This window comes from Pleurodeles waltl, chromosome 10 (genome assembly GCF_031143425.1).
Source record: "Pleurodeles waltl isolate 20211129_DDA chromosome 10, aPleWal1.hap1.20221129, whole genome shotgun sequence".
Classification (NCBI taxonomy): domain Eukaryota; kingdom Metazoa; phylum Chordata; class Amphibia; order Caudata; family Salamandridae; genus Pleurodeles; species Pleurodeles waltl.
The window spans coordinates 257,064,022-257,089,670 of NC_090449.1; the positions used below are offsets into that span (position 1 = coordinate 257,064,022).

Consider the following 25,649-nt stretch of genomic DNA (forward strand, 5'->3'; position numbering starts at 1 on the left):
TTCTGGGGCGAGCCCGCCTTCAACAGCCAGTCGTTGAGGTAGGTAGGGGATGACTGAGACCCCTAACCTGCGCAGATGAGCTGCAACCATAGCCATCACTTTCGTGAACACCCGAAGGGGGCTGGTAAGGCCGAAGGGGAGCACGGTAAACTGAAAGTGCTTGTGACTTACCACGAATCGTAGATAATGTCTGTGGGCAGGAAGGATGGGGATGTGGAAATAAGCATCCTGCAAGTCCAATGCTACCATCCAGTCTCCTGGGTCCAAGGCAGACAGAACCTGAGCCAGGGTGAGCATTTTGAATTTCTCCTTCTTGAGGAAGTAGTTTGGGTCCCGAAGGTCTAAGTCCTTGTCCCTTTTTGGTATCAGGAAGTAGCGGGAATAACAACCATGACCTACTTCGGGCACAGGGATTTTTTTCTATAGCTGCCTTGGCCAAGAGAGCTGCGACTTCCTGGCGGAGAAGAGCCAAATGATCCTCTGGAATGTGACTGAAGGATGGAGGCATGGTTGGTGGAGCTGATTTGAAAGGGATGTAGTAGCCCTTTTGAACTATCTGCAAAACCCACCTGTCCGTGGTGATGTTTTCCAACTGGGGCAGGTGATGGCCCTTCCTGCCACCAACTGGACGGGAGTGAGGGGACGGACTACGAGGGTTTGGAGGCAGCAGCGGGGGCAGAGGTGGACTGGGCAGACCTCTGGTGCCCTGTCCCATGGCCACGTGGGATTCCACATCCCAGGGCACGCAGAGGCTGAACAGCATGGGTGGCACGGTGGCTGGGTGGAGGACTCGACAGGGAGCCCCTTCTGTGGCCACAAAAGGGGCAAAAAGAGGATTGTGGGGGGCGAGGGGCATAGGAAAGACCAAGGGACCGAACCGTAGCCCTGGAATCCTTGAATTTCTACAAGGCCGAGTCCGCTTTGTCCCTGAAGAGACTTGAGCCGTCAAGGGGCATGTCCATGAGTGACTGTTCGACATCCCCAGAAAAACCAGAAGTACGCAACCAGGCGTGGCGCCGTAAGGCCACCGTCGTAGCAACCAATCTGCCCTGAGAGTCGGTCGTGTCCAGCCCACAAAGGATTGTGAACTTTGCGGCATCCTCCCCATCGTTCACAGCTTGGGAGATGATAGCACAGGCCTCCTCCGGTATCTGCGGCAGGACTTGCGCACCGTATCCCACAAAGAGTGGGTATAGCGGCCCAAAAGGCATGCGGTGTTGACAGACCGCAGCCGGAGGCTGGTGGAAGAAAATAACTTCTTGCCAAACTGTTCAAGCCTTTTGGATTCCCTGTCCAGGGGTGCGGAAGGGAATGTGCCTGAAGAAGAGGAAGCCTGGATAACAAGACTCTCAGGCGTAGGGTGTTGGGACAGGAATTTAGGGTCGTTCGGAGTGGGCTGATGGCGGCGTGCAATAGTCCTATGCACAGAAGCCCCTGTGTTGGGTTTGGACCAGGTACCAAAAAGGACATCGGTGAGGGCTTCATTAAACGGCAAAAGGGGTTCTGAAGTAGAAGCCCCAGGCTGAAGCACCTCCGTCAGGGGATTAGACCTGACCTCAACAGTGGGAAGCTCAAGGCCAAGGACCTCAGCTGCCCTACTGACCACCATACGATAAGTCGCTCTCTCTGCCGCAGCCACGGTAGGAGGAGACAGCATGCAAGCGTCAGGAGATGTATCCAGACCACTGGCGTCGCCCAGTTCCTGAGCCCAGTCCATAGAAGGGTCATCCGGGTATTCATAAGGGTCCAGGGACCCCTCCAATTTCTCCCCATATTCGTACCCATATGAAAAGGGTCTGAATCCGACCTGGGGCGAATGGGCCCCATCGAAGTCAAAGGTGGCGTCAGCCGACGGCACTCCGACTCCGAGTCGTCGGGGATAAGAATCGGGTCGACGTCGATAGTGGCAACTAACGACAATGGGAGCGTCGACAATCGACCCGGCGTTGGGGAAGGTCTCAAGGGTGCGACCGGCGGGGGTGCGGATCCGCATGCGGATCCGGAGGTGACCTCAGTGGCTGGAGCCGAAGCCGCCGGCGAGGAACCCGAAGGCCCCTCATCCGAACCCTTTGGGTCTGAACGTGCCGTATTGGGGTTGGACCACCCAAAGATTAGGCGCACGGCCTTATAAAACTCTTTAAGCTGGGCGGGGGTCGCTCCAGCTCCGAGAAACTCAGGGAAGCGCGGAGCTGACCCAGGCGCAGGCTCCGAGGACGGAGGCCTTGTGCGTGGATGCTCCTCCCACATCGCGACGGCCGCTCGAGGGGGCGAAGTCGGAGAGCGATGGGATCTCTTCGACTTCTTCTTCTTCTAACCTTGACCCGAGGATTTGGAAGAAGACGAGTGGTGATGGATCCGCAACCGGTCTCGAGACCTTCCTCTCTATCGAGACCTACGCGGAGTCGAGTGCTAGGCCGCCATTAGCTTTAGGGACCGCTCCCTCAAAGCCTTTGGGTGCATGGCCCGGCACTCAGAGCACGACTTCGGGTCGTGGTTGTGCTCGAGACACCACAGACAAACTCGATGAGGATCCGTCACAGACATCGTACGATGACAGTCCTCGCACGCCTTGAAACCAGTCTTCGGGGACATCTTCGATGCACCAAAGTTCTCACAAAAACTCAACAAAATGGTCGAAGTCGGTCAAAAAGAGACCAGGGTAGCTCTTCTATGGATCGGTGCGTGGCACAGAAAGAAAAGAACTGATGTCACTGCGAGAGGGCGGCGTCTATATACTACTCCCGACGTCATCACGGCGACTATGAGGCCAATGACGCCCGCGGAGTCGACCAACATCACCTACTGATGCGCAAGAGTATTGCTCGAAGAAAAATCTCCGGATCCAGTCTGACACCTGGGGGAAATTCTAAGGTAAAGAATCTGCAACTAGAAGTCCCTATCAGATTAATTTGTTGATATTTTACTTCATTGTCATACTCTGTATTATTTCGATAAAAAAGCCTTGTTTCGAAGTGAAACTAGAAAATGATCTACTATGAAACTATTTACTATAATATTTTAATGATAACTTTTACATATCAACTTACCGGCCACTTTGTGATGTCATCAGGCCACTCATGGAGGGCATTTGAGGCAGGCTCATCACAGAATCTGAAAGAGATAACGAAAGATTTTGTGGCTTACTATATCTTTTTATAAGATGATAACGTTTTTTAAAGTGTTCACATTTTTTTTAATTTTTAGATCTGAATACATTATTTTGATGGGTGTAACAGAAGTGGTGTAGCGTACTGTTTAGAGGGATGTAACTGAGGTAGAGCGTTGGAAAAAAAGATGTATTACAAACTCCTGAAGTTAACTGCTCTAAGATACTCGTCCTAGCACATGTTCCAACATGCACATGCTCACTTCAAGGGTATGGGCAACTAGCATTTCTATTCTTTGACTGAAAGAGTCAATCCCTATTAAATGTAGGCACTCTAACGATAAAGCTGCCATCATGATGGCTTCTGTAACTTCTTGGTTTTTTTTTGTATGAAACAATCATGATGAAGTGAATGAATGCTAGGATTGCCATAGTTGGAAACAATGACTGTCTTTCTTCCTGTTTAACTTTTTCACAGTTCTTTTATTAAGGAATCTTAGTGATAAGAGACGGATTAATCAGTTTTGAATTATTTATGCATGCAGAGGGATGCCTGAAATAAAAAGAGACACAAAGCACAGCATCGTAACACCAAAAAGGCCTGAACACATGTAAAACTTCAACCAGCACAGGAGGACAGTTTTACTAGTCCTCATTTCGTACCTGTACCTTGAAACGTCATTTATTTGCCAGCAGAGCAGAAAACTGAATACGAAACTAGAATGTTTGTAAATCCAGTAGCACTAGCACCTACTGGGTTTCCACTTTAAGCATCCACTGACCTCAGGTAACAAGGGCAATCCATGCTCTTAACTTACAGCATTAGTTAAATGTTTCCAATTGTCGTATATTCTCCACGAGCATAAAGACATACATTTTATGTCATTCAATAACGTTACATAGATATGCACACTGCTTTTTTATGTGTAGATTTTATATAGCAGCACTCATCAACTGTGCAACTTCAGAGTGCTGGGAACAAAAATGAAAGTTGTAAATAGCAAAGGTGCAGAGAGCCCAGCCTTATGTTTAAACTTCTCGTGTATCTACCACTGTTCATTCACTTTATCCGTAGCAGGCATTATCCAATGGAAGGCTATACTCGAAGACTCATTTTTCAGAAATGTCTTTAATTGAAGGTAAGTGAGTACGAAATGGAGCTGTAGAGTGATACTGTTTCAGAGTTGTGGGCCTTTGGCAGCTGACTGTGAATGTCTGGCTAGGGTATATTGTGCTATCTTTCTGAATAATGTTTTTGGATAAAATGTGATGCAGCTGAATGTAATTTTCTGGGCAGGGTGTACTGTGCGGCCGGATTTTGAATATATCACAGATTTTGGCTCAGTACCTTTTGTGCACAATGTCGTGAGTTTTAACTTTGATTCTGGATTCCACAAGGAGCCAGTGTAGAGCCAGTGAACAGCTATCAAAACTGGCTTGATATGATCTAGTTTGTTTAAGTGCAGACAGGTTCTGTGCTCGGGATTCTGCACTCTTTGTAGTCTGGATATCAGATTTTATGAAAGACCAATGCAGATGCTACTTCAAATTGGAAATCTAAATTAATGATAATTTACATTTTACCTCAACCATGTGTGCATCTAATCAACAAAAATAAAAGGCAGGGCAGCATGGACTCCACCGCACACTGTAAAGAATCGGTCCTTTTACTAAACTACCACATGTGGACCCTTAGCAAATCACGACCATCAATTTAATTGTGAAACATCTCCTAGTGGATACAGCACCTGCAAGTAGTTGTACAGTAGTAGGCACCATGTGGTCTCATGAGCTAAACCGCTATTGCGCTTTTGGTACAACACAACCAGTAACTGGATGAACAAGAAAACGGAGAGGTGGATAATATTAAGAGATAAGGAAAGATACATTCCTCATCTACGGCTCAAGGTGATCAAGTTCCCTGTTTTGATTAAATAGGGGGCACCCTAAACAAATCAAGAAAAACTTATAGATTTTCACACCATCCAATGAATCACTGCTCACAGCCTCTCTCCATTACAACCCCGTCAACTTCATCCTCAGGGAGCAGTTGGGATGGAATAATAAATCCTATCCAAGGCTTTCTGCTATCATTCTCCATAAACATTCTGGATTGGTTGGCCGCAGAGACTAAAGTGAACTGACAAAAAAGGAAAAGGAAAAGTGCCTGCTATTGAGCTAAAAGGTATTTGGGCTTCAATTAACTACAACCCCACAAATATCAGCAGAAGTATCTGCTGGCAAAGTGGCAACAATGCACGACTGAATTAGTTTTGAAAAATCTGGGACCGCACAACCTCTTCCCTCCTTTGACTAGGTGTATATTTAAGTCATAAGAGTCTATGGGGCATATTTACCAGACCCTAATGCCTCCTTGCGTCACATTAGCATAATTGTTTTACGCCGTTGTGGCATTAAGGAGGCATTTTTGCCACATCTACAAAGTGGCGCAATGCATGCATTTCACCACTTTGTAACCCCTTGCACCACATTATGCCTGTACTACGCATAATGTATCTAAGGGGGCGTTCCTGCGCTATGAGACCTGCAAAAATGATGCAGTGAAATTTACAAGATTGCACTGCGCCATTTTTGGCATCATTTTTAATGCCTGCTCAAAGCAGGTGTTGAAATGACGCACCCAAAGTAACCTATGGGCCTCCCTGCACTTTTCTGCACTAGGGTCAACATATTTGACGCTAGTGCAGCAAAGCGCCACATTAGCGTAAAAAATTCTGACGCTATTGGCCTAACGACCGCCATGGCGCGCCATATCATAAATATGATGCACCACTTTCTAGTAAATATGCCCTTTTATGTGGTGCATCCTGGGAGGCAGTCAAGAAATAAAAATATTGTGGAAGTACATTACATTATAGTGCATTCATCATATGTAGAGCACACTGCTCCCAAGATTGCTTCATCATACAAATGGGTTGCAAAGGGCAAAAGAAGGAAATAAGACTACTGAATGTCATGCCTCATGAGAGAATGGGGCAGACAGATGGAGAACAGACGCCAGCATTCAAATGAAGGCTGGCGAAGCATCAATTCAGCAGTAAAGAAACGTTTATACCATTCAGCATATGGTTTTCCTGAGCTCTCAACTCTCAATGGAAGGAGTATCTAGGTCCAAGCACTAGGATCCAGGAGGAGCAGCCTCCTGCCACTACTTCTGATTGCCACACAATAAGCATTGGCAGTGCATTTCTTTTTGGAAGGCAACATACCTTGGGTCTTGGTGACAAACGGATCCAAATTGCCTTTTGCTTCTGTTTGAAAACAGTGGTGTACTGTCATGGTATGGCCACTTCACCCACACGGCAAGAGTTGACTAAAAACAAAGACACAGTGAGTTATGAAAATACCCAATGGTGGCACAGGACACAAAAAATATGTTCTTTTACATAATATTCGTTAACGCCTCCTGCCCTAAATCCTTGCTGCAGTTGCCAATGGCAACAAAATACAAGCAATAAACGCATTCGATAATCCCACAGACATCTGATTATGTAAACAATTTTAATAATCTAACTGTAAACAAATCAGATTATCTAAAGGTAAAGGCATATTTTTACTTTTTATGATGTTCCCCTTAATGGACATCTGACTCCACCATGTGAGTATTTCTCTCCCCAGGAGAAATACTGACCACTTTACATGAGGCAATGCACCTGCTGGTGCCCCCAGTGAATGCTGCGGCTCCTCTACATGATCTAATCTGGCAGATTTTCAGTCTCTAACCTTTAGGTTTTGGTAAATATATTTATGGGGAGGCCAAGCTGAGATAATGAAGGACAATATTAATCAGTGAAAAGGATCAAACTACCAGCATCACGTTTTTTACATCCATGAAAGTTACAGCTAAATGTTTCTGAAATGAGTGAAACAGTCAGATTGGAATGAGCTGGGAAGGAAAGTTGGTTCATGATGGTCGAGCTACAGAATGGTTTGGCCAAGTCCCATATGTACTGGGATTTTATCCTCTTATACAGAAGTTGTTCGTACAGAACTGGTGCCAGCAAGGTGCAATTTCTGTTAGAGCAAATCTCACAGGGATGGTTTGTTAGCAATGAAGTGCGGTTACACCCGCAAAGGTTGGCAAATTGGCAAATGGGAAGCAGCAGATCTGTGGGCATGCATACAAGTTTGAAATGTACGATGCACCGTACATATGCTTGGCAATGTACCTGAGGATGACAATGGGGAGGTTAGGCCCCTCCCCATAATTAATGGGGATGAAGGGGAGGCAGTTTCCCAATGGGGCTAATGTTTTTCCCGTAAGAACCAAATAGAAAATGTAAACCGTGCAAGTGTACTTCGATATATCATTTCTTCATGTGGTAATGTAAACTTGTACATTTCTGAGTGCTAAACAGATAACACTCACGAGTATTCCTGTGACTCCGCAAAAGTCATAGCTTTCTAGGAAAAATCCTTGAATTCTATGAGGCAATTCTGGATTAATCGACGAACTACCCTGGCACTCTTTACATCAGTGCCAAAGAGATACTTAGACAGATAGCAAAGGGGCGTATTTCCGGTGCGCCAGGCCCAAACAGAATTCCTCAGGCCATTTACAAGATGAACTCGACAATCTGGGCTGAAGCCGTGACCCCTCTTTTTAACAACACCTTGTTAGGGGAAACGATTCATGTCTCCTGGAGAGGCTCCATAACTGCACCCATCTTTAAAGGAGGAGATAAACTTGTTCCAGCGAATTACAGCCTGATCGCCATTATTAACAACGAGGCGAAATATTCCATAGGTATTTTATTTGATCATCTCAACAAATGGGCAATCAAGAATAATATTATCCCACTAAACCAACTACAAACCTGCTGGCCCTGGCACTTACCTCTGATTCCTCCATAACAAAGAGGCCGCCACTCTACCTGTGTTACACTGACTACAAAGCAGCCTTTGATTGTGTTAACCAAAAGAGGCTATTGGAAAAGCTACATGGTTGGGGCGTCCCTACACTCCTTTTGATAGCGATCGAAAATTTGAAGTCCCACACATAGGTCAAAATCAAACTAGGCAATGGAGCCAACCTTTCCAGGGCACATTTCGATGGCAAGAAGCCTTAAGCAGGGGCGCGTCTTAGCACTGCTACAATTCAAGTTAATGCTGGCAGACCTTCATGCAACCCTGCTCTGAGTTAATCTGCATCCACCAAAAGTAGGCTCAGCACATCTGTCCAGTTTCCTTCATGCTGACACCCTGGTGCTACTTAGTTGCACCAGGGTTGGCATGGTTCATCTTCTAGGAGCGATGCAGGAGTACTCTCTGGCCAACGGCCTGAAAATAAACAGTAAAAAAAATAAGATGATGATCCTAGCAAGAAATAGCCACAAACGGTCAGCCAATTGGCACCTTGATGGAAACATTGTTGAGGAGACAAAGGTCTATTCAACCTTTCTTTTCGACGGCATTCTATTCGACAACAGTGGTTGTTTCAAACCCACAAGGGAATCGCCCTTGCGGCTGGGCTCTCTGCAGTGTTTAAGAACCTGAAGGGACACTCCTTTAGTCCCATTTTGGAAATCGCCAGAGCACAAGTCGCTCCCATCCTGGCATAGGGATCAGAGGTCCTCTGGGGGCGGGACTCACCTACACTGGACACAGTAGTAACACGCATCTATTGGCACATTTCCCAGCTACCCCGGCTGTACATCACCAGCCCAAATTAGGTTAGAGTTTGGGCTTGTAAAACGGTCGCTTGCAAGGCAAACAGCATTCGGTCTCTTTTGCCACAAGCCCAAAATTGCCACAGTATACACTTATTAAACTACTGCATATGGGAACAGATCATGAAAAGGCCATGTTCACATGCAAGGGTTTGTCTCGAAGAAGCAATATCTCGGTTTGGGCTAGCAGAACTGTGGCACGCTGCTGCAACTCATGAAGTTTTCAAAAAGCTGTCCCCAAAAACAATGAAAATAATCTTCTCACTGGATGACAGATCTACCTTAGAGCACCACGCACATGCCTGGGTCATACTAAACAGCAAAAAAGTTTTAAGATCGCAGGAATATCTTGGAACAGCGCTAAATTTCAGGGTCACGAGCAGATACCTCACTTGTTGTCTAGGGATCCTGCCATCCCTTTTGCATGGCAGGCCCTGGCAAAGGACAGCCGGGCAAAGACGTGCCGATTATGCAGCTCTCCAACTGAAGATCTGCTGCACATTATCTGCCTCTAAGCTCCAATTCTGATATACAACGAAAATGGCTACGCCCCACCTGGAACCAGCTTGGGACAATGTCCTGTAGGCAGGCCGTTCTGGCTTGTCTTGACACAGCTGATCCAAGAACAATTGTGCAAATGGTGAAATACCTGTAGGGAGTGGAGAAGTCCTAAACACAAGTAATATCACTTGGACAACCATAAGGACACGATGTATGACAGTCCTCCCCCTTTGGTGCAAGCTGGCTAAAGAATACCTGCCTGCAACCCTGTTCATCATGCCCCATGTGGAGCTGGTTCTACTCTATTGCACCGCCTATGTTTAGTACCTGCACCAGATGCGACGCCCTCTGGCAGGATCTGACTTTTACGAATCTCATAAACTTGATGCTTTATAATGTCAACTGCTCTTTCTAGCGCCGATGTTGTGCTATTTTTTGTTAATGCAAAGGAGCGGCTACAGTGCGCTGATCATTAACCAGTTTTAAAATCTTGTTATTTTACTGCTGCCAATACTTTTTATTTTAACAACTAAACAGCTACTATTGTTAAGTACTTGCACTTTGCAAAAGGCAGGTATTAATCAGCCTGCGCCTTAAAATGACAAAAAAAATCGAATTGTTGCTATCTGTTTATTTTTGGACTTTGGCAATTGCACTGTTTTTAATTAATTGTGTGTTTCTGATCGAACGTATTATCCCTTGAACTCTTCTAACCTTTTGAATTTGTCTGCTAATATCTGTTTGTTTTTACCACATCCTGAGTTCTTGCACCGCCTAACAAATGTGCTTTGTCTTTCTACTGCAAATGTGTAATGGTTTTAATTACCTACATATAAAAAATAAACCTACTTACCCACGAGGCAATACACTTATTGAACACAGAAACACCAGCCTACATAGTAAATTTCTAGAAAATGTCATATTTTTGAAATAAATAATATTCGAAATAATCATACTCTGCAGCTGATAAACGACTTACTGAACATTCTTCCTCCGAGGTCTGCAAACAGCCTGACTTGTCGTTCCTCACACAACAGGCAGACTGCCTCTCCTTTCCTCTTGCAGCAATAATGAAGTTATGAACCTGCTGATCTTGCCTCATACAGGGTGAAAATTTTGCGCCAAGGTGGATCAGTGCTTCCTGTAAAAACAATACATTCATTAAGGTTAAGTAAAGGTGCACATGTGAAGGTTACTGGTAATTACTGCCTCACTTGCCTAGCTATACCTACTGTAAAATAAAATGTAAACAAAAATGACTGAGTTATTATGTGTTGCCTGGCCATACCATCAGAGTTTCTGCCAACAGATACTGGCATTTGAAGAGGAAATGAAAGGAAGGGAAGTAAGAAAATACTTGGTAAAACCAATTGGACCTTGCCATTTCAATCTTTGGAAGTATCTGGCATGTGAAGCATTCTAGGGGCATCTCACTGAGCAGCAAAGCAGGTGATAACATTCTAAGAATCAGAAATGTATATCTGAGTTTTGTTGAAGTTAGACAGGATGCTAGCACCTTCAAGTTCTCTGAGTGAAGTGGCAAAGAGGTTGAGACAGAAGGATGCAGATGAAGCTAAGGAGGTATGGCAGATGGTAAGAAATGGGAAACATCTGTAGCTGCATTTTGTAACTAGACTAAGAATCTTGTCAAGAGGTTATATGTAACCCAGTGAGTCCAATACATTAGTAAGTGTACCAAGAACATTTTGTAAGTACGGATTTGAGAACCAATAAGATGATATGTGGGATACAATGTTCACATATGGTAAGCCAATGTCACCAGTGATGTGACCGACGATGGTGTTAGCGGTGGCATTTAGATTATCATCATTGATGCCTGCAATAATACCATTGGTTTTGTTATATGTGTTGTCAAGTATACATTTATGTGTGGGCTTTAGGCTTCACATTCATTAACATAGCATAATAACCTTAACCTCATTTTCACTCATGTTTTTTAGTGGAAGTTAGGAATTATCCTAGTCAGGCAGCATTCGTTTCAGTATAACTGATGGAATATCAAGAGATATCAAGGCTCCTCCTCACTTCAGTTGATTCAGAATAAGGGGCATATTTAAGAGTCCTTTGCGCTGTCTTAGCGTTATTTTTTTTATGCTAAGTTGGCGCTAAGGTGGCCTTTTCCCCATGCCATATTTACAAAGTGGCACAAAGCATGCATGGCACCACTTTATAACCCACCGCGCCATTTTATGCCTGCGCCAGGCATAATGTATGCAAGGGGGGCGTTCCAGTTCTAGGAGGCACGCAAAAATGGTGCAGTGAAATTTAACAGATTTCACTGCACCATTTTTGGCATCATTTTTAGCGCCCGCTCAGAGCAGGCGTCAAAATGATGCACCCATATCTCCTAGCACTATGCTACACAAGCGCCAACATGTTTGATGCTAGTGTAGCAAAGCGCCACAACAGCATAAAAAATAATGACGCTATTGTACTAATGACCGTCATGGCGCACTGTGTTATAAATACGGCACAACCATGGTGTCATTAGGTGCCGGTAGGGGGGTGCAGAAAAAGTGGCGAATCAGCTCTGATGCACCACTTTTTCATAAATATGGGCCTAAATGTGTAAGTGGTTTTCCTGATCCAGCCTAATGACAGTCATGATGGAGTAGAACATGCTCGGAAAAGCAAAATGACACTAATGTATAAGTCCAGGTAAGTACATCCTCCTGAAATATTCTGAAAATTTAAAAAGTATGCGAAGAAGTTTACATGACTTCCAAGATGGTTTCAGAATTTACAGCTTCCATCTGAATTATTTCTTTAACTGTTTTCAGGAAAAATCAATATTAAAAATAGTATTTAATACCTCGCTCACCAAACAGAAGATTTGCTACATTAACACAATGCTGTACAACAATATACTCATATACTTAACCCAAATGCATGACCTTTTCAAATGAACTGCAATTATGTATCGTTAAGAACTGAAATATGCATGCTGTTTTCCACTGAATGCTATGATGTCAATAAGCATTTGTACAAAATACAAATTAGTCATTTTTAAAAACAAAATCCAGCCAGCCACTACTTATTTAAAAGAAATGAAAATATATGACTTACAGAACTGGGTCCAATCCAAAAGTTTTCTTGTTGCACGTATTTCACACTTTCGTACACACCTCGGTTTCTGAGGACCTTAAAGAGAAAAAAATACCTTTTTACTGGATTCTATAAGTACGATTGCACCACTAACTTTTCAAACAGTTAAATAAAACTGGCACTATCCTTCCAGAGTCCAGCTATTTGCTTTCAAGCAAACCTGATACCGATCACTTTAGGATTAAAAGTCTCACTCACTCAAATACCAGAATAATGGCACAAGGTTGGCCAAAGAAGAAACGTTGGTTTAATGAAACTCGGGATTAAGGACTGCTTCTTTCAGAAGGTGTATGATCCATTTTGGGACATAAACTCGTTTAGTAAATTTAGACAAGTTAATTTTTGGCATCCAAAAATGGGGATGCTCAAATGCTGAGGTCATGATATATAAATGTAAAGAAGTATTTCTGTTATCAATTTAATGAAATGTCCATGTGTACGAGGTCTTTCTGAACAACAGAGGCTGCCTAATGAAATTTTAAGTGGCGAAATTGGGTTGAACAATAAAACCCCAGGCAAAGATAAGGTTACTGTTTACTGAATGACACACCTGTATGAATGAGGCATAGAAACAGTTATCAGATGAACAACATCGCAAATTATTGCACAGTGACTCAATGAATTAGATTTTAGAAATAAATAATCAAATGGTGAGAACATGGTGTGACTGGTTTGATTAATAGTGATGCTTTGTGGTTTTGGCTTGCAAGTTTGTTTTCTACAGTGGGAACTCTTTACCTGGCACCAAATACTCACAATTCCCCTACAAACACTCTTGGCCAGCCATTGTTAAAAATGTTAGATTTCTTAGCAAAAACCTGTCCATCTTTGTCTGTTATTTTATATCACCAAATGCTAGTTCATTAAGTTCTTAAGCACAGACAGTGTGCTTAGAAAAAGAAATCAGGCAATTCCCTCACATGTTCTTTACCATGTGGCCACCATCGACATCCAATTCCTGGGTACTTAAAATCAACGTGTAGTCCTTTGGAAGCCATGATTTTCCTGAATGAGAAATAAGCCTAATTGCAATCTGTGTTTCTACATATAATTATTTTTGAAAGACAAACTTGTTTTCTTTGGCAAATACTATCTTCAGGTAAGTGCCATGGCCTTATTATCTTGCCTAGTTCATTTTCTGGCGGCTTTCTTTTTGTTTTTTGGGAGCATCATCTGACTTCGGAATTACACAGACCTATTATGTTTACCATTTGGTGCTCTGATTTGATTTACTGGGAGCCCTTTCCATAGTTCATGTACATCTTAAATTGTTTTTATTGGAGAGGACATAGGGAATATATATAATAAAACATGCCTACCAAGACAGTTTCCATTGTTCGTGTGGTCTATACCTGAAGTTTGGTTAATTGTATACTATATGAAGAACTTTTAAGTAATACATTAAAATGAACACTGATTAAATAGCATTAACTTGGCTGCAACAGGTTCATTGAAAATTCCAACATTACAGTCTCACTGAAACAATGTCATGTCTAAGTACCAGAGTGTAGTGGAAAAAAATCTGCAATATAATTAGTTAACATTTCATATAGCAGGCAACATAAACAAGTAGATATTAAGAAACAATGGCTTCTGCTATGATTAGACGTGGATCTCAGGTGCCACAAAATAATTAATCTATTGCACTTTAAAAACTACCTAACTTAAAGACTGACCACTTGTTTTCTAGATACAAGTTTAAGGTCAGGACGCCTATTAAGATGGCCCAAGGGGTTTTATGCATGTAGAAGCTGCCAAATGTTGACAGAACCTCTGCACTAAATCTAACTTTTGAATGCAGATGAGAAGATAGTCCACTGAAAATTTTAGTAACTGCACTAGCATTTATGTCACCTACACTATAACATGTTATACTATTGATATTTGTATAGAGTACGACCTGTACAATCTGCCATTGGTGTGTTACTGCAGAACGTTTGTAACTGCAGCAATAATTTTTTTTATTATGTCAGTGTGCTTTGATTTAGTTAGGAAGTGCTGTGGAACGCTTAAAGCGAGAGGCGCAGGAAATTTATGGACCAGCAAACAGAACAATCCATTACACCCATAGGCTACTTACTACAAATCCTCTGTGCATCAGACAGCTCGTTTGTGTATTATATGGTGGCACTGAGGTTGTATTAATCTTTTGAAAGGCAATTTAGAAATTACACTGAGTCAAACATCTGATGAGTCCTTTATGTACAAGACACCACTGACCAATCAATCAAGAGGAAATACTACACTGTCATAATGCTTATATATGAGTATTTTCAGATCTTAATTTGATATTGTGTCTATGAGTGTCTTTAAGTCCATTGCTACAGCGATGTACCAATCATTGTTTTCATCCTGTAATGTTTCCTAACAGTAGGCCAATATTTTTTTCTACCGATGGTGAACTCCCTTACATGGTTAGAAAAAGAATGTTATGGAGTGCTGAAATCGATAGGATAAAGCAAATTTTGACTATTTTGTTATTTTCTTTTCTTCACTGATCTATACCAGTTAATACAGTCCTGATGGAATAGTGAAAGGTGGTGAAACAACTATTTGTTACGCATCTCTGTAGAGTGAAGCTACATCATATGGTACACTCTTAATGATTAGCATACCATGGGCCAGATGTATGAAAGCATTTTGCATTCGCAAACGGTGCGAATGCCCGTTTGCGAATGTAAAATGCCAGTTCAGAATGTATGAAATAAATTCTGAACGCAATTTTAAGGAATCGCTAAAATAGCGATTCCTTAAAATTGCGACCCTGTTTAGAGAGTGGCAAATTGCGACTCTCTAAATTAGAAATTGCAAATAAGGATTCCTAATTTGTGATTTCTTAGCCCATGTATGAAGCCATTCTAAATGCGATTTTGGCATTTAGGAATCGCTAATTACTTCCAAGTTGAACTTGGGGGTAACCATGTGCAAATTTTAAAAATGCATTTAAAATGCATTTTTAAATTGTACATGTAAAGCACACATGCACTTTTGGCAAGTGTGCACCTTACATGTCCCCCCAAAAATTTTTGGGGTGCAGCAGAGGGGGCCTTAGTCCCCCAGCACCCTGGGGTTTTGCATTTCCAAAATTGTGATTTCTGGTTCAGAAATCACATATTTGGAAATGCAAAAAAATCGCAGATATGGGCCAACAGGCCTATAGCTGCGAATGGGGCCGGTATCGCAATTTGCGATTCGGTAATAGCATTTGCGATTTTTAAGAAATAGCTATTTCTGAATCGCAAAGGGCTGTGATGATACATCTGGCCCCATATGTCCTTGTTCCCACATAGTCTTGGTTTATCTTTCTTAACACTTTTCTTTCTTGATGTAAGACGTTCATTTAGTGTAGTGCATTGAACATTCATTTAGAATAGTGTAATAATATCAGACAAAGCAGTGTACATGCTTACGATAAATAGGCATTCAAGATTATTTCAAAATAAAATAAAAAAATAGTTTTTGTGACAAATAAACAATGGGCGCACAGATGTGCGACCAAAACAACAGTATACAGGCAATGGCAATTCCTCATCAGGCATCTGCAATAGCATGATATATCTGATCCGGTCATCAGGCAGTGCAACACACATCATTTCACAGACCATCTTTCTTAAAACTTCCGTAGAAGACAGATACATCATTCCGGTGAGGATACAGCTTCTTCATCAATCATAGCTATTCCATACTATTTAGCCAGGGACCCCAAATTTTAGCATATTTATTGGGACTACCTCTGGCTTTATATGCTACTTCCTGTGCAGGGCGGGTAGTTCAGGCAACCCCCAATGTTTGGCGACATCACGTTTTGCTACCACTAGTCCTAGGTTACAAAAGAGAAGCTGGGCTCTCGGGAGATCCACGTCTATGGGGATGCCAAGGAGTACCTATTTGGGATCTACCTGTAGGGGTGATTTCAGGGCCTTACCTAGCTCGGCCAATATGTCAGCCCCATACAAAAGAATGGGAGAGCACAACCAGAGTGTGTGAAAGGAGTCCTTAGTCTCCCCACATCTTAAGCAGTTCGGAGTTTCAGCCCTCCCAAATCTGTGGAGTATAGAGCAGTCATAATAGACTCTATGTAGGAACTTGAACTGTACAAGGCACAGTTGTGAATTCATTACCACCTCTCTCGGGTGCATGAGGGCTGCCTCCCAGTCCCTACTATCTAGCTCTCCCACTGCTCTGTTACACTTTTCCGTTAGTTTTTGCAGACTGTCAGGTATGTTGTTGTTTATGGTCTTGTAAATGTAGGAGACCGCCTTCTCTAACAGTTCCCCTGTAGCAACCTCCCTTCTAGTGGGGCATATTCTAGAACGCCCATTGAGTCAATCCCGTCAGCTCGCCATGCATGCTTCAAATGTAAACATTTGTAATGTTGTGTAGTTGAGAGGTGATAGTCCCTCTTTGGTGAGCCAAAAGGAACTAAGCCCCCATTCTCAAGAAGATCCCCTCATCTTGAAATCCCAATGAGATCCCAAACTCTGAAACCTTTCAGTTTCTCAGTCTCTTTAAGTCACGTCCCCAGCCACACTGGTGTCTCCCTGGTATGTCTCCCCACCCACGCCAAGCATCTCTCAGCCCTGTTCCAGACCTCGATAGCCACTGGTGTTGTTAATTGTAGTTTCTGTATATATTTGCCACCAGAAAGGTAAAGGAGCTACAATTGGAATTAGAGGCACTCTAATAAGTAAGGGGATGATCTCTGGGTGTGTACCCCCAATTAGCAAGCAGCATTATTATGTATTAAATGGAGAAATCACTCCGTAGATATTAAATGATGTCGCCATAAATTTATCATATTAACAAAACGTATCAAGTGGAGTGCTATTCAGCTAGTCGTCGACTCAGTGCTCTTTAAAGTAAACCACCACCACTATAAAAACAAGCATTTGCTATGCAACGGGTCTCGCATTTGCTAGAGTTAGAACTATTAGTGTTGTAAACTTCTACCCGGACTTTTCTTGACACATAAATTGAAAATGGAAAGTAAAACAGTTTCACATAAGCAAGCCGATTCAAAGCACCACAGCATGAGTGTGAAGGAGACACACAAAAGGAAAAAGAAGTTCGCTCGCATTCAGACGTATCAGCAAAAGTGGAATTAGCCAAGTAACAGGTTCGATGTCCAAGGTGGTAACCAAACCGCCCCAATGAGGGACAAACGTAAAGCATTTACCAATGATAACAAAGGATTTTTGAAGGGCAAGCCCATGAACAAGCAATAGTGATGGGCAGGGATGGTTAAAAACCCAATAGATAACAACACGTTGGAAAAGCAACCCTTTCCACACTGCTATGCTCGACCTAAAAATATGAGTGCTCTAGGAGGTGCATTAATGGTTCATTATATCCTGGAGCAGTCTCTATTAAGGAAATGTAAACACTGTTGAGTAGCACAGAAAGTTGCAGTATGGTTTTGTGGATATGATATCTCAAATGTCCACTTAACACAAGAACTACAAAGGTTTGTCATAGATTAAGGGCCATTAATTTGGAGCAGAAAGATATGTACAAATAACATAAAAGCAAGACAGATTACGGCCTTAGCGGCGATGACATGCATATTAAACGTTTGAGTGTTTAAATCCTAAATGTACAGTCCATGATGACAGGGAACGACCTGAAAAAGATCATGCCTGAACACCATTCCAGGAGATGCCATGTGCACAAAGACAAGGACGAATACAAGGGATTGAAAGGCTATTTACGAAGTCAGATTACCAGCCTTTCACCTAGAGAAAATCTTATGCCATTTCTGATCAGCTACTTGCAAATGAGGACACTGTTCGAGAGACTACGATAAGGAAACATTGTGTGTATATATGTGTAAATGAAACTATGAATGTGAGTAGATGGAGCAAATGCTTCACTGACATGTATGCATGCATGCAAAGCAACTCAGAGGTTATTTCTGTGAAGGCTGCTACAAAAGGTCCATGTTCACAAGATTCATACACTGGTTAAGGCCTAACAGGGCCCTTTCTGAGCTATGGGCATTGCTGGTTACAAGTCTACAATGGACTGTATCTTTGCTTGCGTCAACCTGCCAATCTTGTGGTCTGACTAAGGGACCAGCAATTTGCTTCAGCAACTGTCAATAGTTCTACTAATGTTTTCCTGGCTTTTGGGGTTAATGAACAACAGGACAAATCTGAGGCCAATACAGATTTCTTAGTTCTCTGAAGATATAGGACGTTTTTCAAATTCCCCACAGATTGGTTTCCATTTTGGAAATTACCTACAGATTCTCCATATTTTTATTCTCCCTCAGAGAGAAACCATGTAGAAGAAACAGAAAGAAAAGAGAAACGACGGGGGCAAACAAGGTGGTGCCACAATGGCAACTACAGTTCTACAAATAGCAACCCCACCGGCATTGTCTAAGGCATGCATTCATTTTAACAGACGTTCAGTTGAGTGATAGTAGTGGGCTAAGCATCTGGGGAGAGTCTTCAGACGTAAACTGCTCAGCTCAAGTCACTCAGTAAAGGTGTTTTTCTTTTCTTCTATAACTGTATGCATCAAGCATGTGTAAGCTGTTAGATGTCCCTACATGCAAACGTATGCTTGATAAAAGGTGTCTGACTGTGGAGATACTTTAATTAAAAGAGGCCATGGTACCTAAAACTCACCACAGCTTGTAAAGTACTATCATACATATAATCCTGTACTGTGTAGGCATCCTTAGTAAGACTACTTAAAAAATAAGAATTATTTTATTTGTATTCTTCTTATTTTGCTTTGTAGAGTAATTTCTGTATAGATATTCTTAAAATTGGTTTAACTCAGCCAACATGTGTTTCACCAGGCTAGTCTGACATGCCCGTGGGCTTTCTAAAGGCTAAGAAGCAAATTGTAATGCTAATATGAGTACATACTGTTAGAGTCATAATGATGGTTAAAACATCTTGCTCAGACTTAGCAATGTACACATGTGGGGCATGGCAAAATAGACGCACACAAGAAAGAAAACGTGAAAATTTTTTTTAAAGTAAAAACAATAAAAAAAACATTTTAGTTAGGTATGGTATTCTTCCGTATACAAAATTATATGTGCTGGACACACACACACACACACACACACAAAATGAAAAGCAATTTGAAAGCAATAGTGGTTGCACAAAATTCTAACCCATAAACTAAGGATTATTCGTCATCTGTAGAAGGCCGGAACTACCTTACACAGTGCTGTACAAAGATAACGTGTTCTGATGTGGGATAGTCTTGTTCTCACACAAGACTTTGTGAAAGCAGGAAATAAGGTGTAGTGAGATCCTTGTCCCATCAGCTCCGCCAATAAATCAGAAACGCAACAGGATAAGATTATACATATACATTTTATTTGGAAGAGGTCCTGTTGGTAGAAGGGAAAATGACTAATACAAAAACTTATAGCAAACAAATGGTTGGGGCATGGCGCTAACCTTGGATAAATATGCAAGCCTACGGGCGAAAAGGTAAACAAACAGACTGGTGTGAAATTTGAGGTCTCAAATATTAAGGCAGTTATTAAAAAATACATGGCGCAGTCTCTTACCTCGAAAGATGAAATCAAGGGATAGGGCGGCACAAGAATCCGTGTTGGGAGACAGACAGAGCAATAATACGTTAGTAACGGCCATCATGGGCCACGTTCAAGAGCAGAATACTGTAAGTCTGGGGAAGTGCGAACCATCTGGAGAGGCATGGCTTCCACAAACCAAATGTTAGTGTTAATAAAGGGAGTCTCTTACCTAAAATACCCCAATATTAGTCTTAGCGCCTTCTACATCGGAATCAGCCACATGGTGCAACCATAGTGGTCTGAAAGAGGCATAATAATGCCAGGGCACACGTGGGTTTGGCAACTAATATCACCACTCGTATCTAGAAGGAGCTAGTTTGCAAGTATGTTATGCATTGGTCAGAAGTGACACAACTGATTTGTTATTACTCGTGTTACATGCTATGTTGTCAAGGCGTCGGCCATACTGGAAGGGAAAGCATACTGTAATCAGTACTTGGTATCCATTATTGGAAATTCCTTAAGAAATATATTAATCTTGTTCAGTGTCATCATAGTATATGAGCATTGTTTTTATTATGTGTGAGTAATGTGTGAATTAATATACCTCTCTAAGGGCCAGATGTACCAAAGTACTGTTTTGCATTTCTTAAATAGCTAATTTTAAGAAATCGCTATTTAAGAAATGCAAAATGGTATGTAAGAAAACAGCGATTCCCTAATAGCGATTCCCACAGAGTCACAACTGCTATTAGGGAATCGCTATTAAGAAATGCAACTCTATTTGTTCCTATGGGCCTTACGTGCGAATGATTTAGCATTTCCTAATTTGCGATTCCTTATTAGGGAATCACAAATTAGGAAATGCAAAACCAAGGGTTCCGAGGGCCTAAGGCCCACTTTGAGGCACTCCAAAATTTAACTATGCACATGTGAAGTGCACACATGCCCTATGGGCATGTGTGTGCTACATGGCACTTTTAAAAATGCATTTGTAATGTTTTAAAAAAAATTGCACATGGTTACTACCAACCTGGAGTTGGTGGTAATTGCATTTCCTAAATGCCCAGTTCGCAAATGGTTGATACATGTACATACGGAATCGCAAATTGCACGGTTTGCAAATGCAAAATTGTTTGATACATCTGGCCCCAAAAAGGGGCGGCAATCTTGGAAAGGTCTAAAGCTATTTGTGAAGGTATGTGATCTGGTAACTACACGGGCTGTGGGGTACACCATGCCATTCATTTTATGGAGTTGGGTCATAGTCTTATGACAGCCCAGTGGTGGTCGGAGGATTCGTAACTGCCACATTACACCACTGCTAGGATGGTGAGAGTTCACTCTAATCTGTGTGGTGAGGGACAAGGGCGGTCAGGCGATTTAATTTGGCTACAAGTGCCAACGGCCCTTGCCTGTCACTCATACTGCTTGAACAGATAACCCCTATGACCCCCATTAGCATATGAAGACATTCTAGGTGCACACCACATGGAGGAATGTTCACAGTGGTGCTCAGTCAGGAGTCTCAGCACGCTGCTCCATCCCCACATCCATGAAAAAACTGATGTGTTTCATAATTTTAGTTTAAATTAGTTTAAGTTTAAATTGGGTATTCTTAATTAGATTCTGAAAAATAGGAGCAGACTTTCTTACAGCGAGACACCCACTGTTCGCTACACTATGTGATAGTGGGCCAAGGGCCTGTGTGATGGTGCCAGGTCTGTGGTAATCTCAGCACAGTGTACTCTATTATGATGTCTCCTAGATATGGCAGCTACTGGTGCTGAATAACATGGATGGTCAATGAAGGGGGGCTATATTTTGAAAATCAGGCACTAGGACAATCCTCAACCACAGAAGTAGGGCTACAATTTTGTATCGAGCAATGGGCACAGGGTGATACTCCCCTCTACCACAGAAAACATAGATAAAGATAAAGATGCTAAAGAGTAACTGAATATACCCTTTACCTACAGTATTATCAATTCTACTTAGCCCTCTGAAAAGGGCTGCTAATTAACCATACACTGCAACACAAGCACATTTAACCCCCTCTGTGCAAAAGATCTCTGGTGCACTTCGGTGGGCTCCCTGCCCAGCCTGCCTCCGTTTGTGTGTGATGCTTCAGTTTTCATCTGTATGGTCTGTGCAGCTATGGGTGGGCGGTCACCAAATCACACTGTCATTGCATTGTGGCAAACCTGCTTCATTTTCAACGGTTTATCTTGTTGGATTGGGGGTGAGGGGTCTAGTTCTCCTGTAATGACCTGCCGATAGAATCAGACCCAAGTTCTTAGTGATGACCTCTGCCTCCACTTACCCCTACCTATTGTTTCTACCGGAGGGCCCGTAATCATGTGCAGCAAAGGGGAAAGGTTGATGGGTGACATGACTTGGACTTACCATCTACCATCTTGCAGTCCCTTCTACCTTTCTTACTGCAATCTCACTAGAAACTGTGATCTTATAAATAGCTAATTAAGGCTCTATTGCCTGCTGGTGAGGAGTTGAATGATATTTATTCCTGCATAGTTTGTATCAGTATGCCTGTGGGCGAGAATGTCAGGTGTAAAGAAGCAGGTATGTAGGTGGGTGAGTATGCATATATATATATATATATATATATATATATATATATATATATATATATATATATATATATATATATATATATGTAGATAGTTAGATAGGTAGATAGATAGATTGATATAGAGAGATAGATATACACACATTTGACAGCATCCTGGATTCAAAGGTATAAAGTGGCCTTCAGAAAATTATCTGTAAATTCTCTTCCCGCTCAAGTAGTTAGGTGTATTGTTTGAGAATGTTCATTTGCAGTTTTCTGAAAATAGTAGGTTATCTAAACAAAATCTTAGTTTTCCAGAAAAGAAACAGTAGCCTTCAATAGGACTGCCATATCTGTGTGCCTAGGGAAAGAAACATTCTATGATTAATCAACAAAGATAAGACTATATGATTATACAGAAACCACACCCTGAATTTCAACATACACCCAAATTTATGCATTGCCTATTCTAGTGTTTTCAATTCTGAAGATGGTCAGTGAGTGATCAGAAGTCTGAGGTGGGAGTGTGATGTTCATGGTACTCTTCGGTTAGAGGTTTCCTGGATCTTACTGGGTTTTGGTGGACTATTGCCATGGGAAGGAGTTGCTAATCAATTTGGGGTGGCACTCTTTCATAGTTGCTAAGACCAAATTTCTACATTCTACATCTAGGCCTCCCTGGAAGAATACCAGCACTACTCCCTGGAAGATTACCAGCACTGCTCGAGCATCAGAGGGATGAGGAGTTACGAAGCAGCTGTTCTTTCCAGGGGTGTGGAATTCAATAAAAAATATTCTTGTCCAGAGGCAAGGCTGCTTCTTAAATCTACTTGTCCTGTAAAAAAATCTACTTGTCCCTTTGGTGCCAAGTAGTGCTGCAACACATTATGGCAGCGATCTCATTATATACGAATTCCGATGATAACCTCTGATTATGCCAGGGCTGATACTATAGAAGGGCGTGACTACTATCGATTTCCTTATTTTGTCACCTTCCCGCAGATCTGCATACTGGGGCTGGAGGAAGCAGTGAGCAATAGTTCCAGAGTTGGAATGCCTTTAAGCCTGTGCAAACCTACTAACGTGCATTTTTTGAGGATTTTCACCAGCCCTTCGTTAATCTTTTCCCATACTTAGAAAGGCTGGAGATTTTCTCCTGACAAGGGCAGAAGTAGAAGTTCTTCCAGGGTTGGGAAAAAAGTGGATGGAGGGAAAATCAACTTGTAAACGCTGAACAGATTTTTGCATGAGCAAACCTACACATGCATATTTGCTCATGCTAAAATACAGTTCACAAATGTATTCTAGGGGTACGATTTCCTAGTCCACTGCTGTAAATTCTTGTTAATTCGTGAAAGCCATAATTCTGCACTAATGCAAAGACATATAGGGGCCCGTAACTGAGTCTGGCGTTAACCAAGATCTTTTGTTTTTATTAAAATTATGGAGCATATATACAAGTAAGCAGTGCATCATAGATGATGTGGCACTTTTCTTGCAACCCCTATCGACACCTAACGACACCATGGTTGCACTGTATTTAGAATACGGCGCACCATGGAGGTCTTTAGCATAATAGCCTCAAAATATTTGACGCTATTGTGATGCTTTGCTACACTAGCATCAACTTTTTTGAAGGTAGTGCAGTAAAGCACAGGGAGACCTACTGGATATAATGGGTGCGTCATTTTAAGGCCTGCTCTGAGCAGGTGTTAAAAACAACATAAAAGATGGCGCAGTGAAATATAAATTTCACTGCGCCATTTTTTCAGGCCTCCCTATGCCGGAATGCCCCCCTTGCATACATTATGCCTGACGCAGACATAATATGGCATAAAGGGTCACAAAGTGGTGTTTGCTACAATGGTGAGGTTCTGGCAGCTCCCACAACAATAATGTTTTACAAAAGCCATGTCAAAACAAAACATGCATTGACAAAACCAAAAGAATGACCACTAATGTTGGATCACTTGTCTTTGTGAATGCTTGTTTGTTTTCATGTTTCTCATAATATTGTTGAAACTGGTTACAATGATTTTCCATCATGAATATTTTTTGGAAATACTAGCATGCATCATCACATGTTACTAAATGATGCTTCAAAGAAATGGTATGTAAGACTTCACAGTAAGTTAGCAAAACATTTTATTTTGAAAGCAGCCTTATATTGTTACATTTTTCAAACGTCTGTGTACCCATCTTTTTACTGGAACCACTGTCAGTTGTGCAGACCAAGCTTGCCACATTGATTTATAGTGCTCACCCTAATAATAAAGGCATTAACTTATGGAAACAAATATTACCTCAACTGCAGATAGTTCCCTTACCTGTAAACTGGCAGCCAAAGGATTTGTGCTGTAGGTATTTGGAGCTACTTGAGCCAAGGACAAAATAAACAGAAACCTTCTTGTCCCTAACCTTAAATAATATATTCCACATTCCTGTCTTTCTGATGCCAAATGTCTTAGTACCACTGCCTGACAGATTGGCCTTGCACGTAAGTTACCATGCTTTGAATGAACCACAATTAAAACTAGGCCATCCAATTTCAGGTTATTTATTTAACCAATGTTTGCTTATGTCTTTACCCAACCAAGTGACAGATGTTTGAACTAGGCATCTTAGACCACAGAGTTTGCATTTTCTCTTTTTATGCTTCTCTCCCACACATCAGCTCAACATCTAGCTGATATTCGTAAGGCAAACATCTCCCTCACACCAAAAGTACACTTTCTGTGTAGTTCCTGACACCATCATAAACACAAACTGCTCCAAACCATCCAACAACCCAAGGCCCAGATTTATGCTAAAGCAGCGCAGCGCAGCGCCAAAAATAGCAGCACTGCGCCACTTATTTAGAAGAATACAGCGCACCCCTGCGTTTCCCCCTGGCTGGCACTAAATTAAGCTGCTTACCGCAAGCTCAGGCATCCTTGCACCATAGTACAAGGGTGTCTGCGTTGAGGGGAATGTTTGTTTATGTACAGGAAGGTATCCCTTCCTGCACGTAAACAATTGTCCATGGCATTTTGCTTCTTCTATGTGTGCTGCAGAAAACTGTGTCGGAGGGGCCCAATTTAGAAGGCGGTGTAAAAAAGTGGCATTACACCTCCTTGTAAACATGGAGCAGTGCTTAGCACCACTGGAGCA

General features: G+C 42.2%; 1 protein-coding gene across 3 annotated transcripts in view; it reads right to left on the bottom strand.

The window, feature by feature from the left end:
* The window catches only part of RHBDF1 (rhomboid 5 homolog 1), a 337,002-nt gene that overhangs the window by 37,715 nt on the left and 273,638 nt on the right, over positions 1–25,649 (bottom strand). For all 3 annotated transcript variants that reach the window (XM_069210378.1, XM_069210376.1, XM_069210377.1), the window contains 4 exons: positions 12,385–12,459; positions 10,277–10,438; positions 6,337–6,440; positions 3,048–3,111 (listed from right to left, as the gene is read on the bottom strand). In XM_069210378.1, coding sequence (XP_069066479.1) covers positions 3,048–3,111; positions 6,337–6,440; positions 10,277–10,438; positions 12,385–12,459 — 405 coding nt within the window. The remainder of the gene's footprint in view (positions 1–3,047; positions 3,112–6,336; positions 6,441–10,276; positions 10,439–12,384; positions 12,460–25,649) is intronic.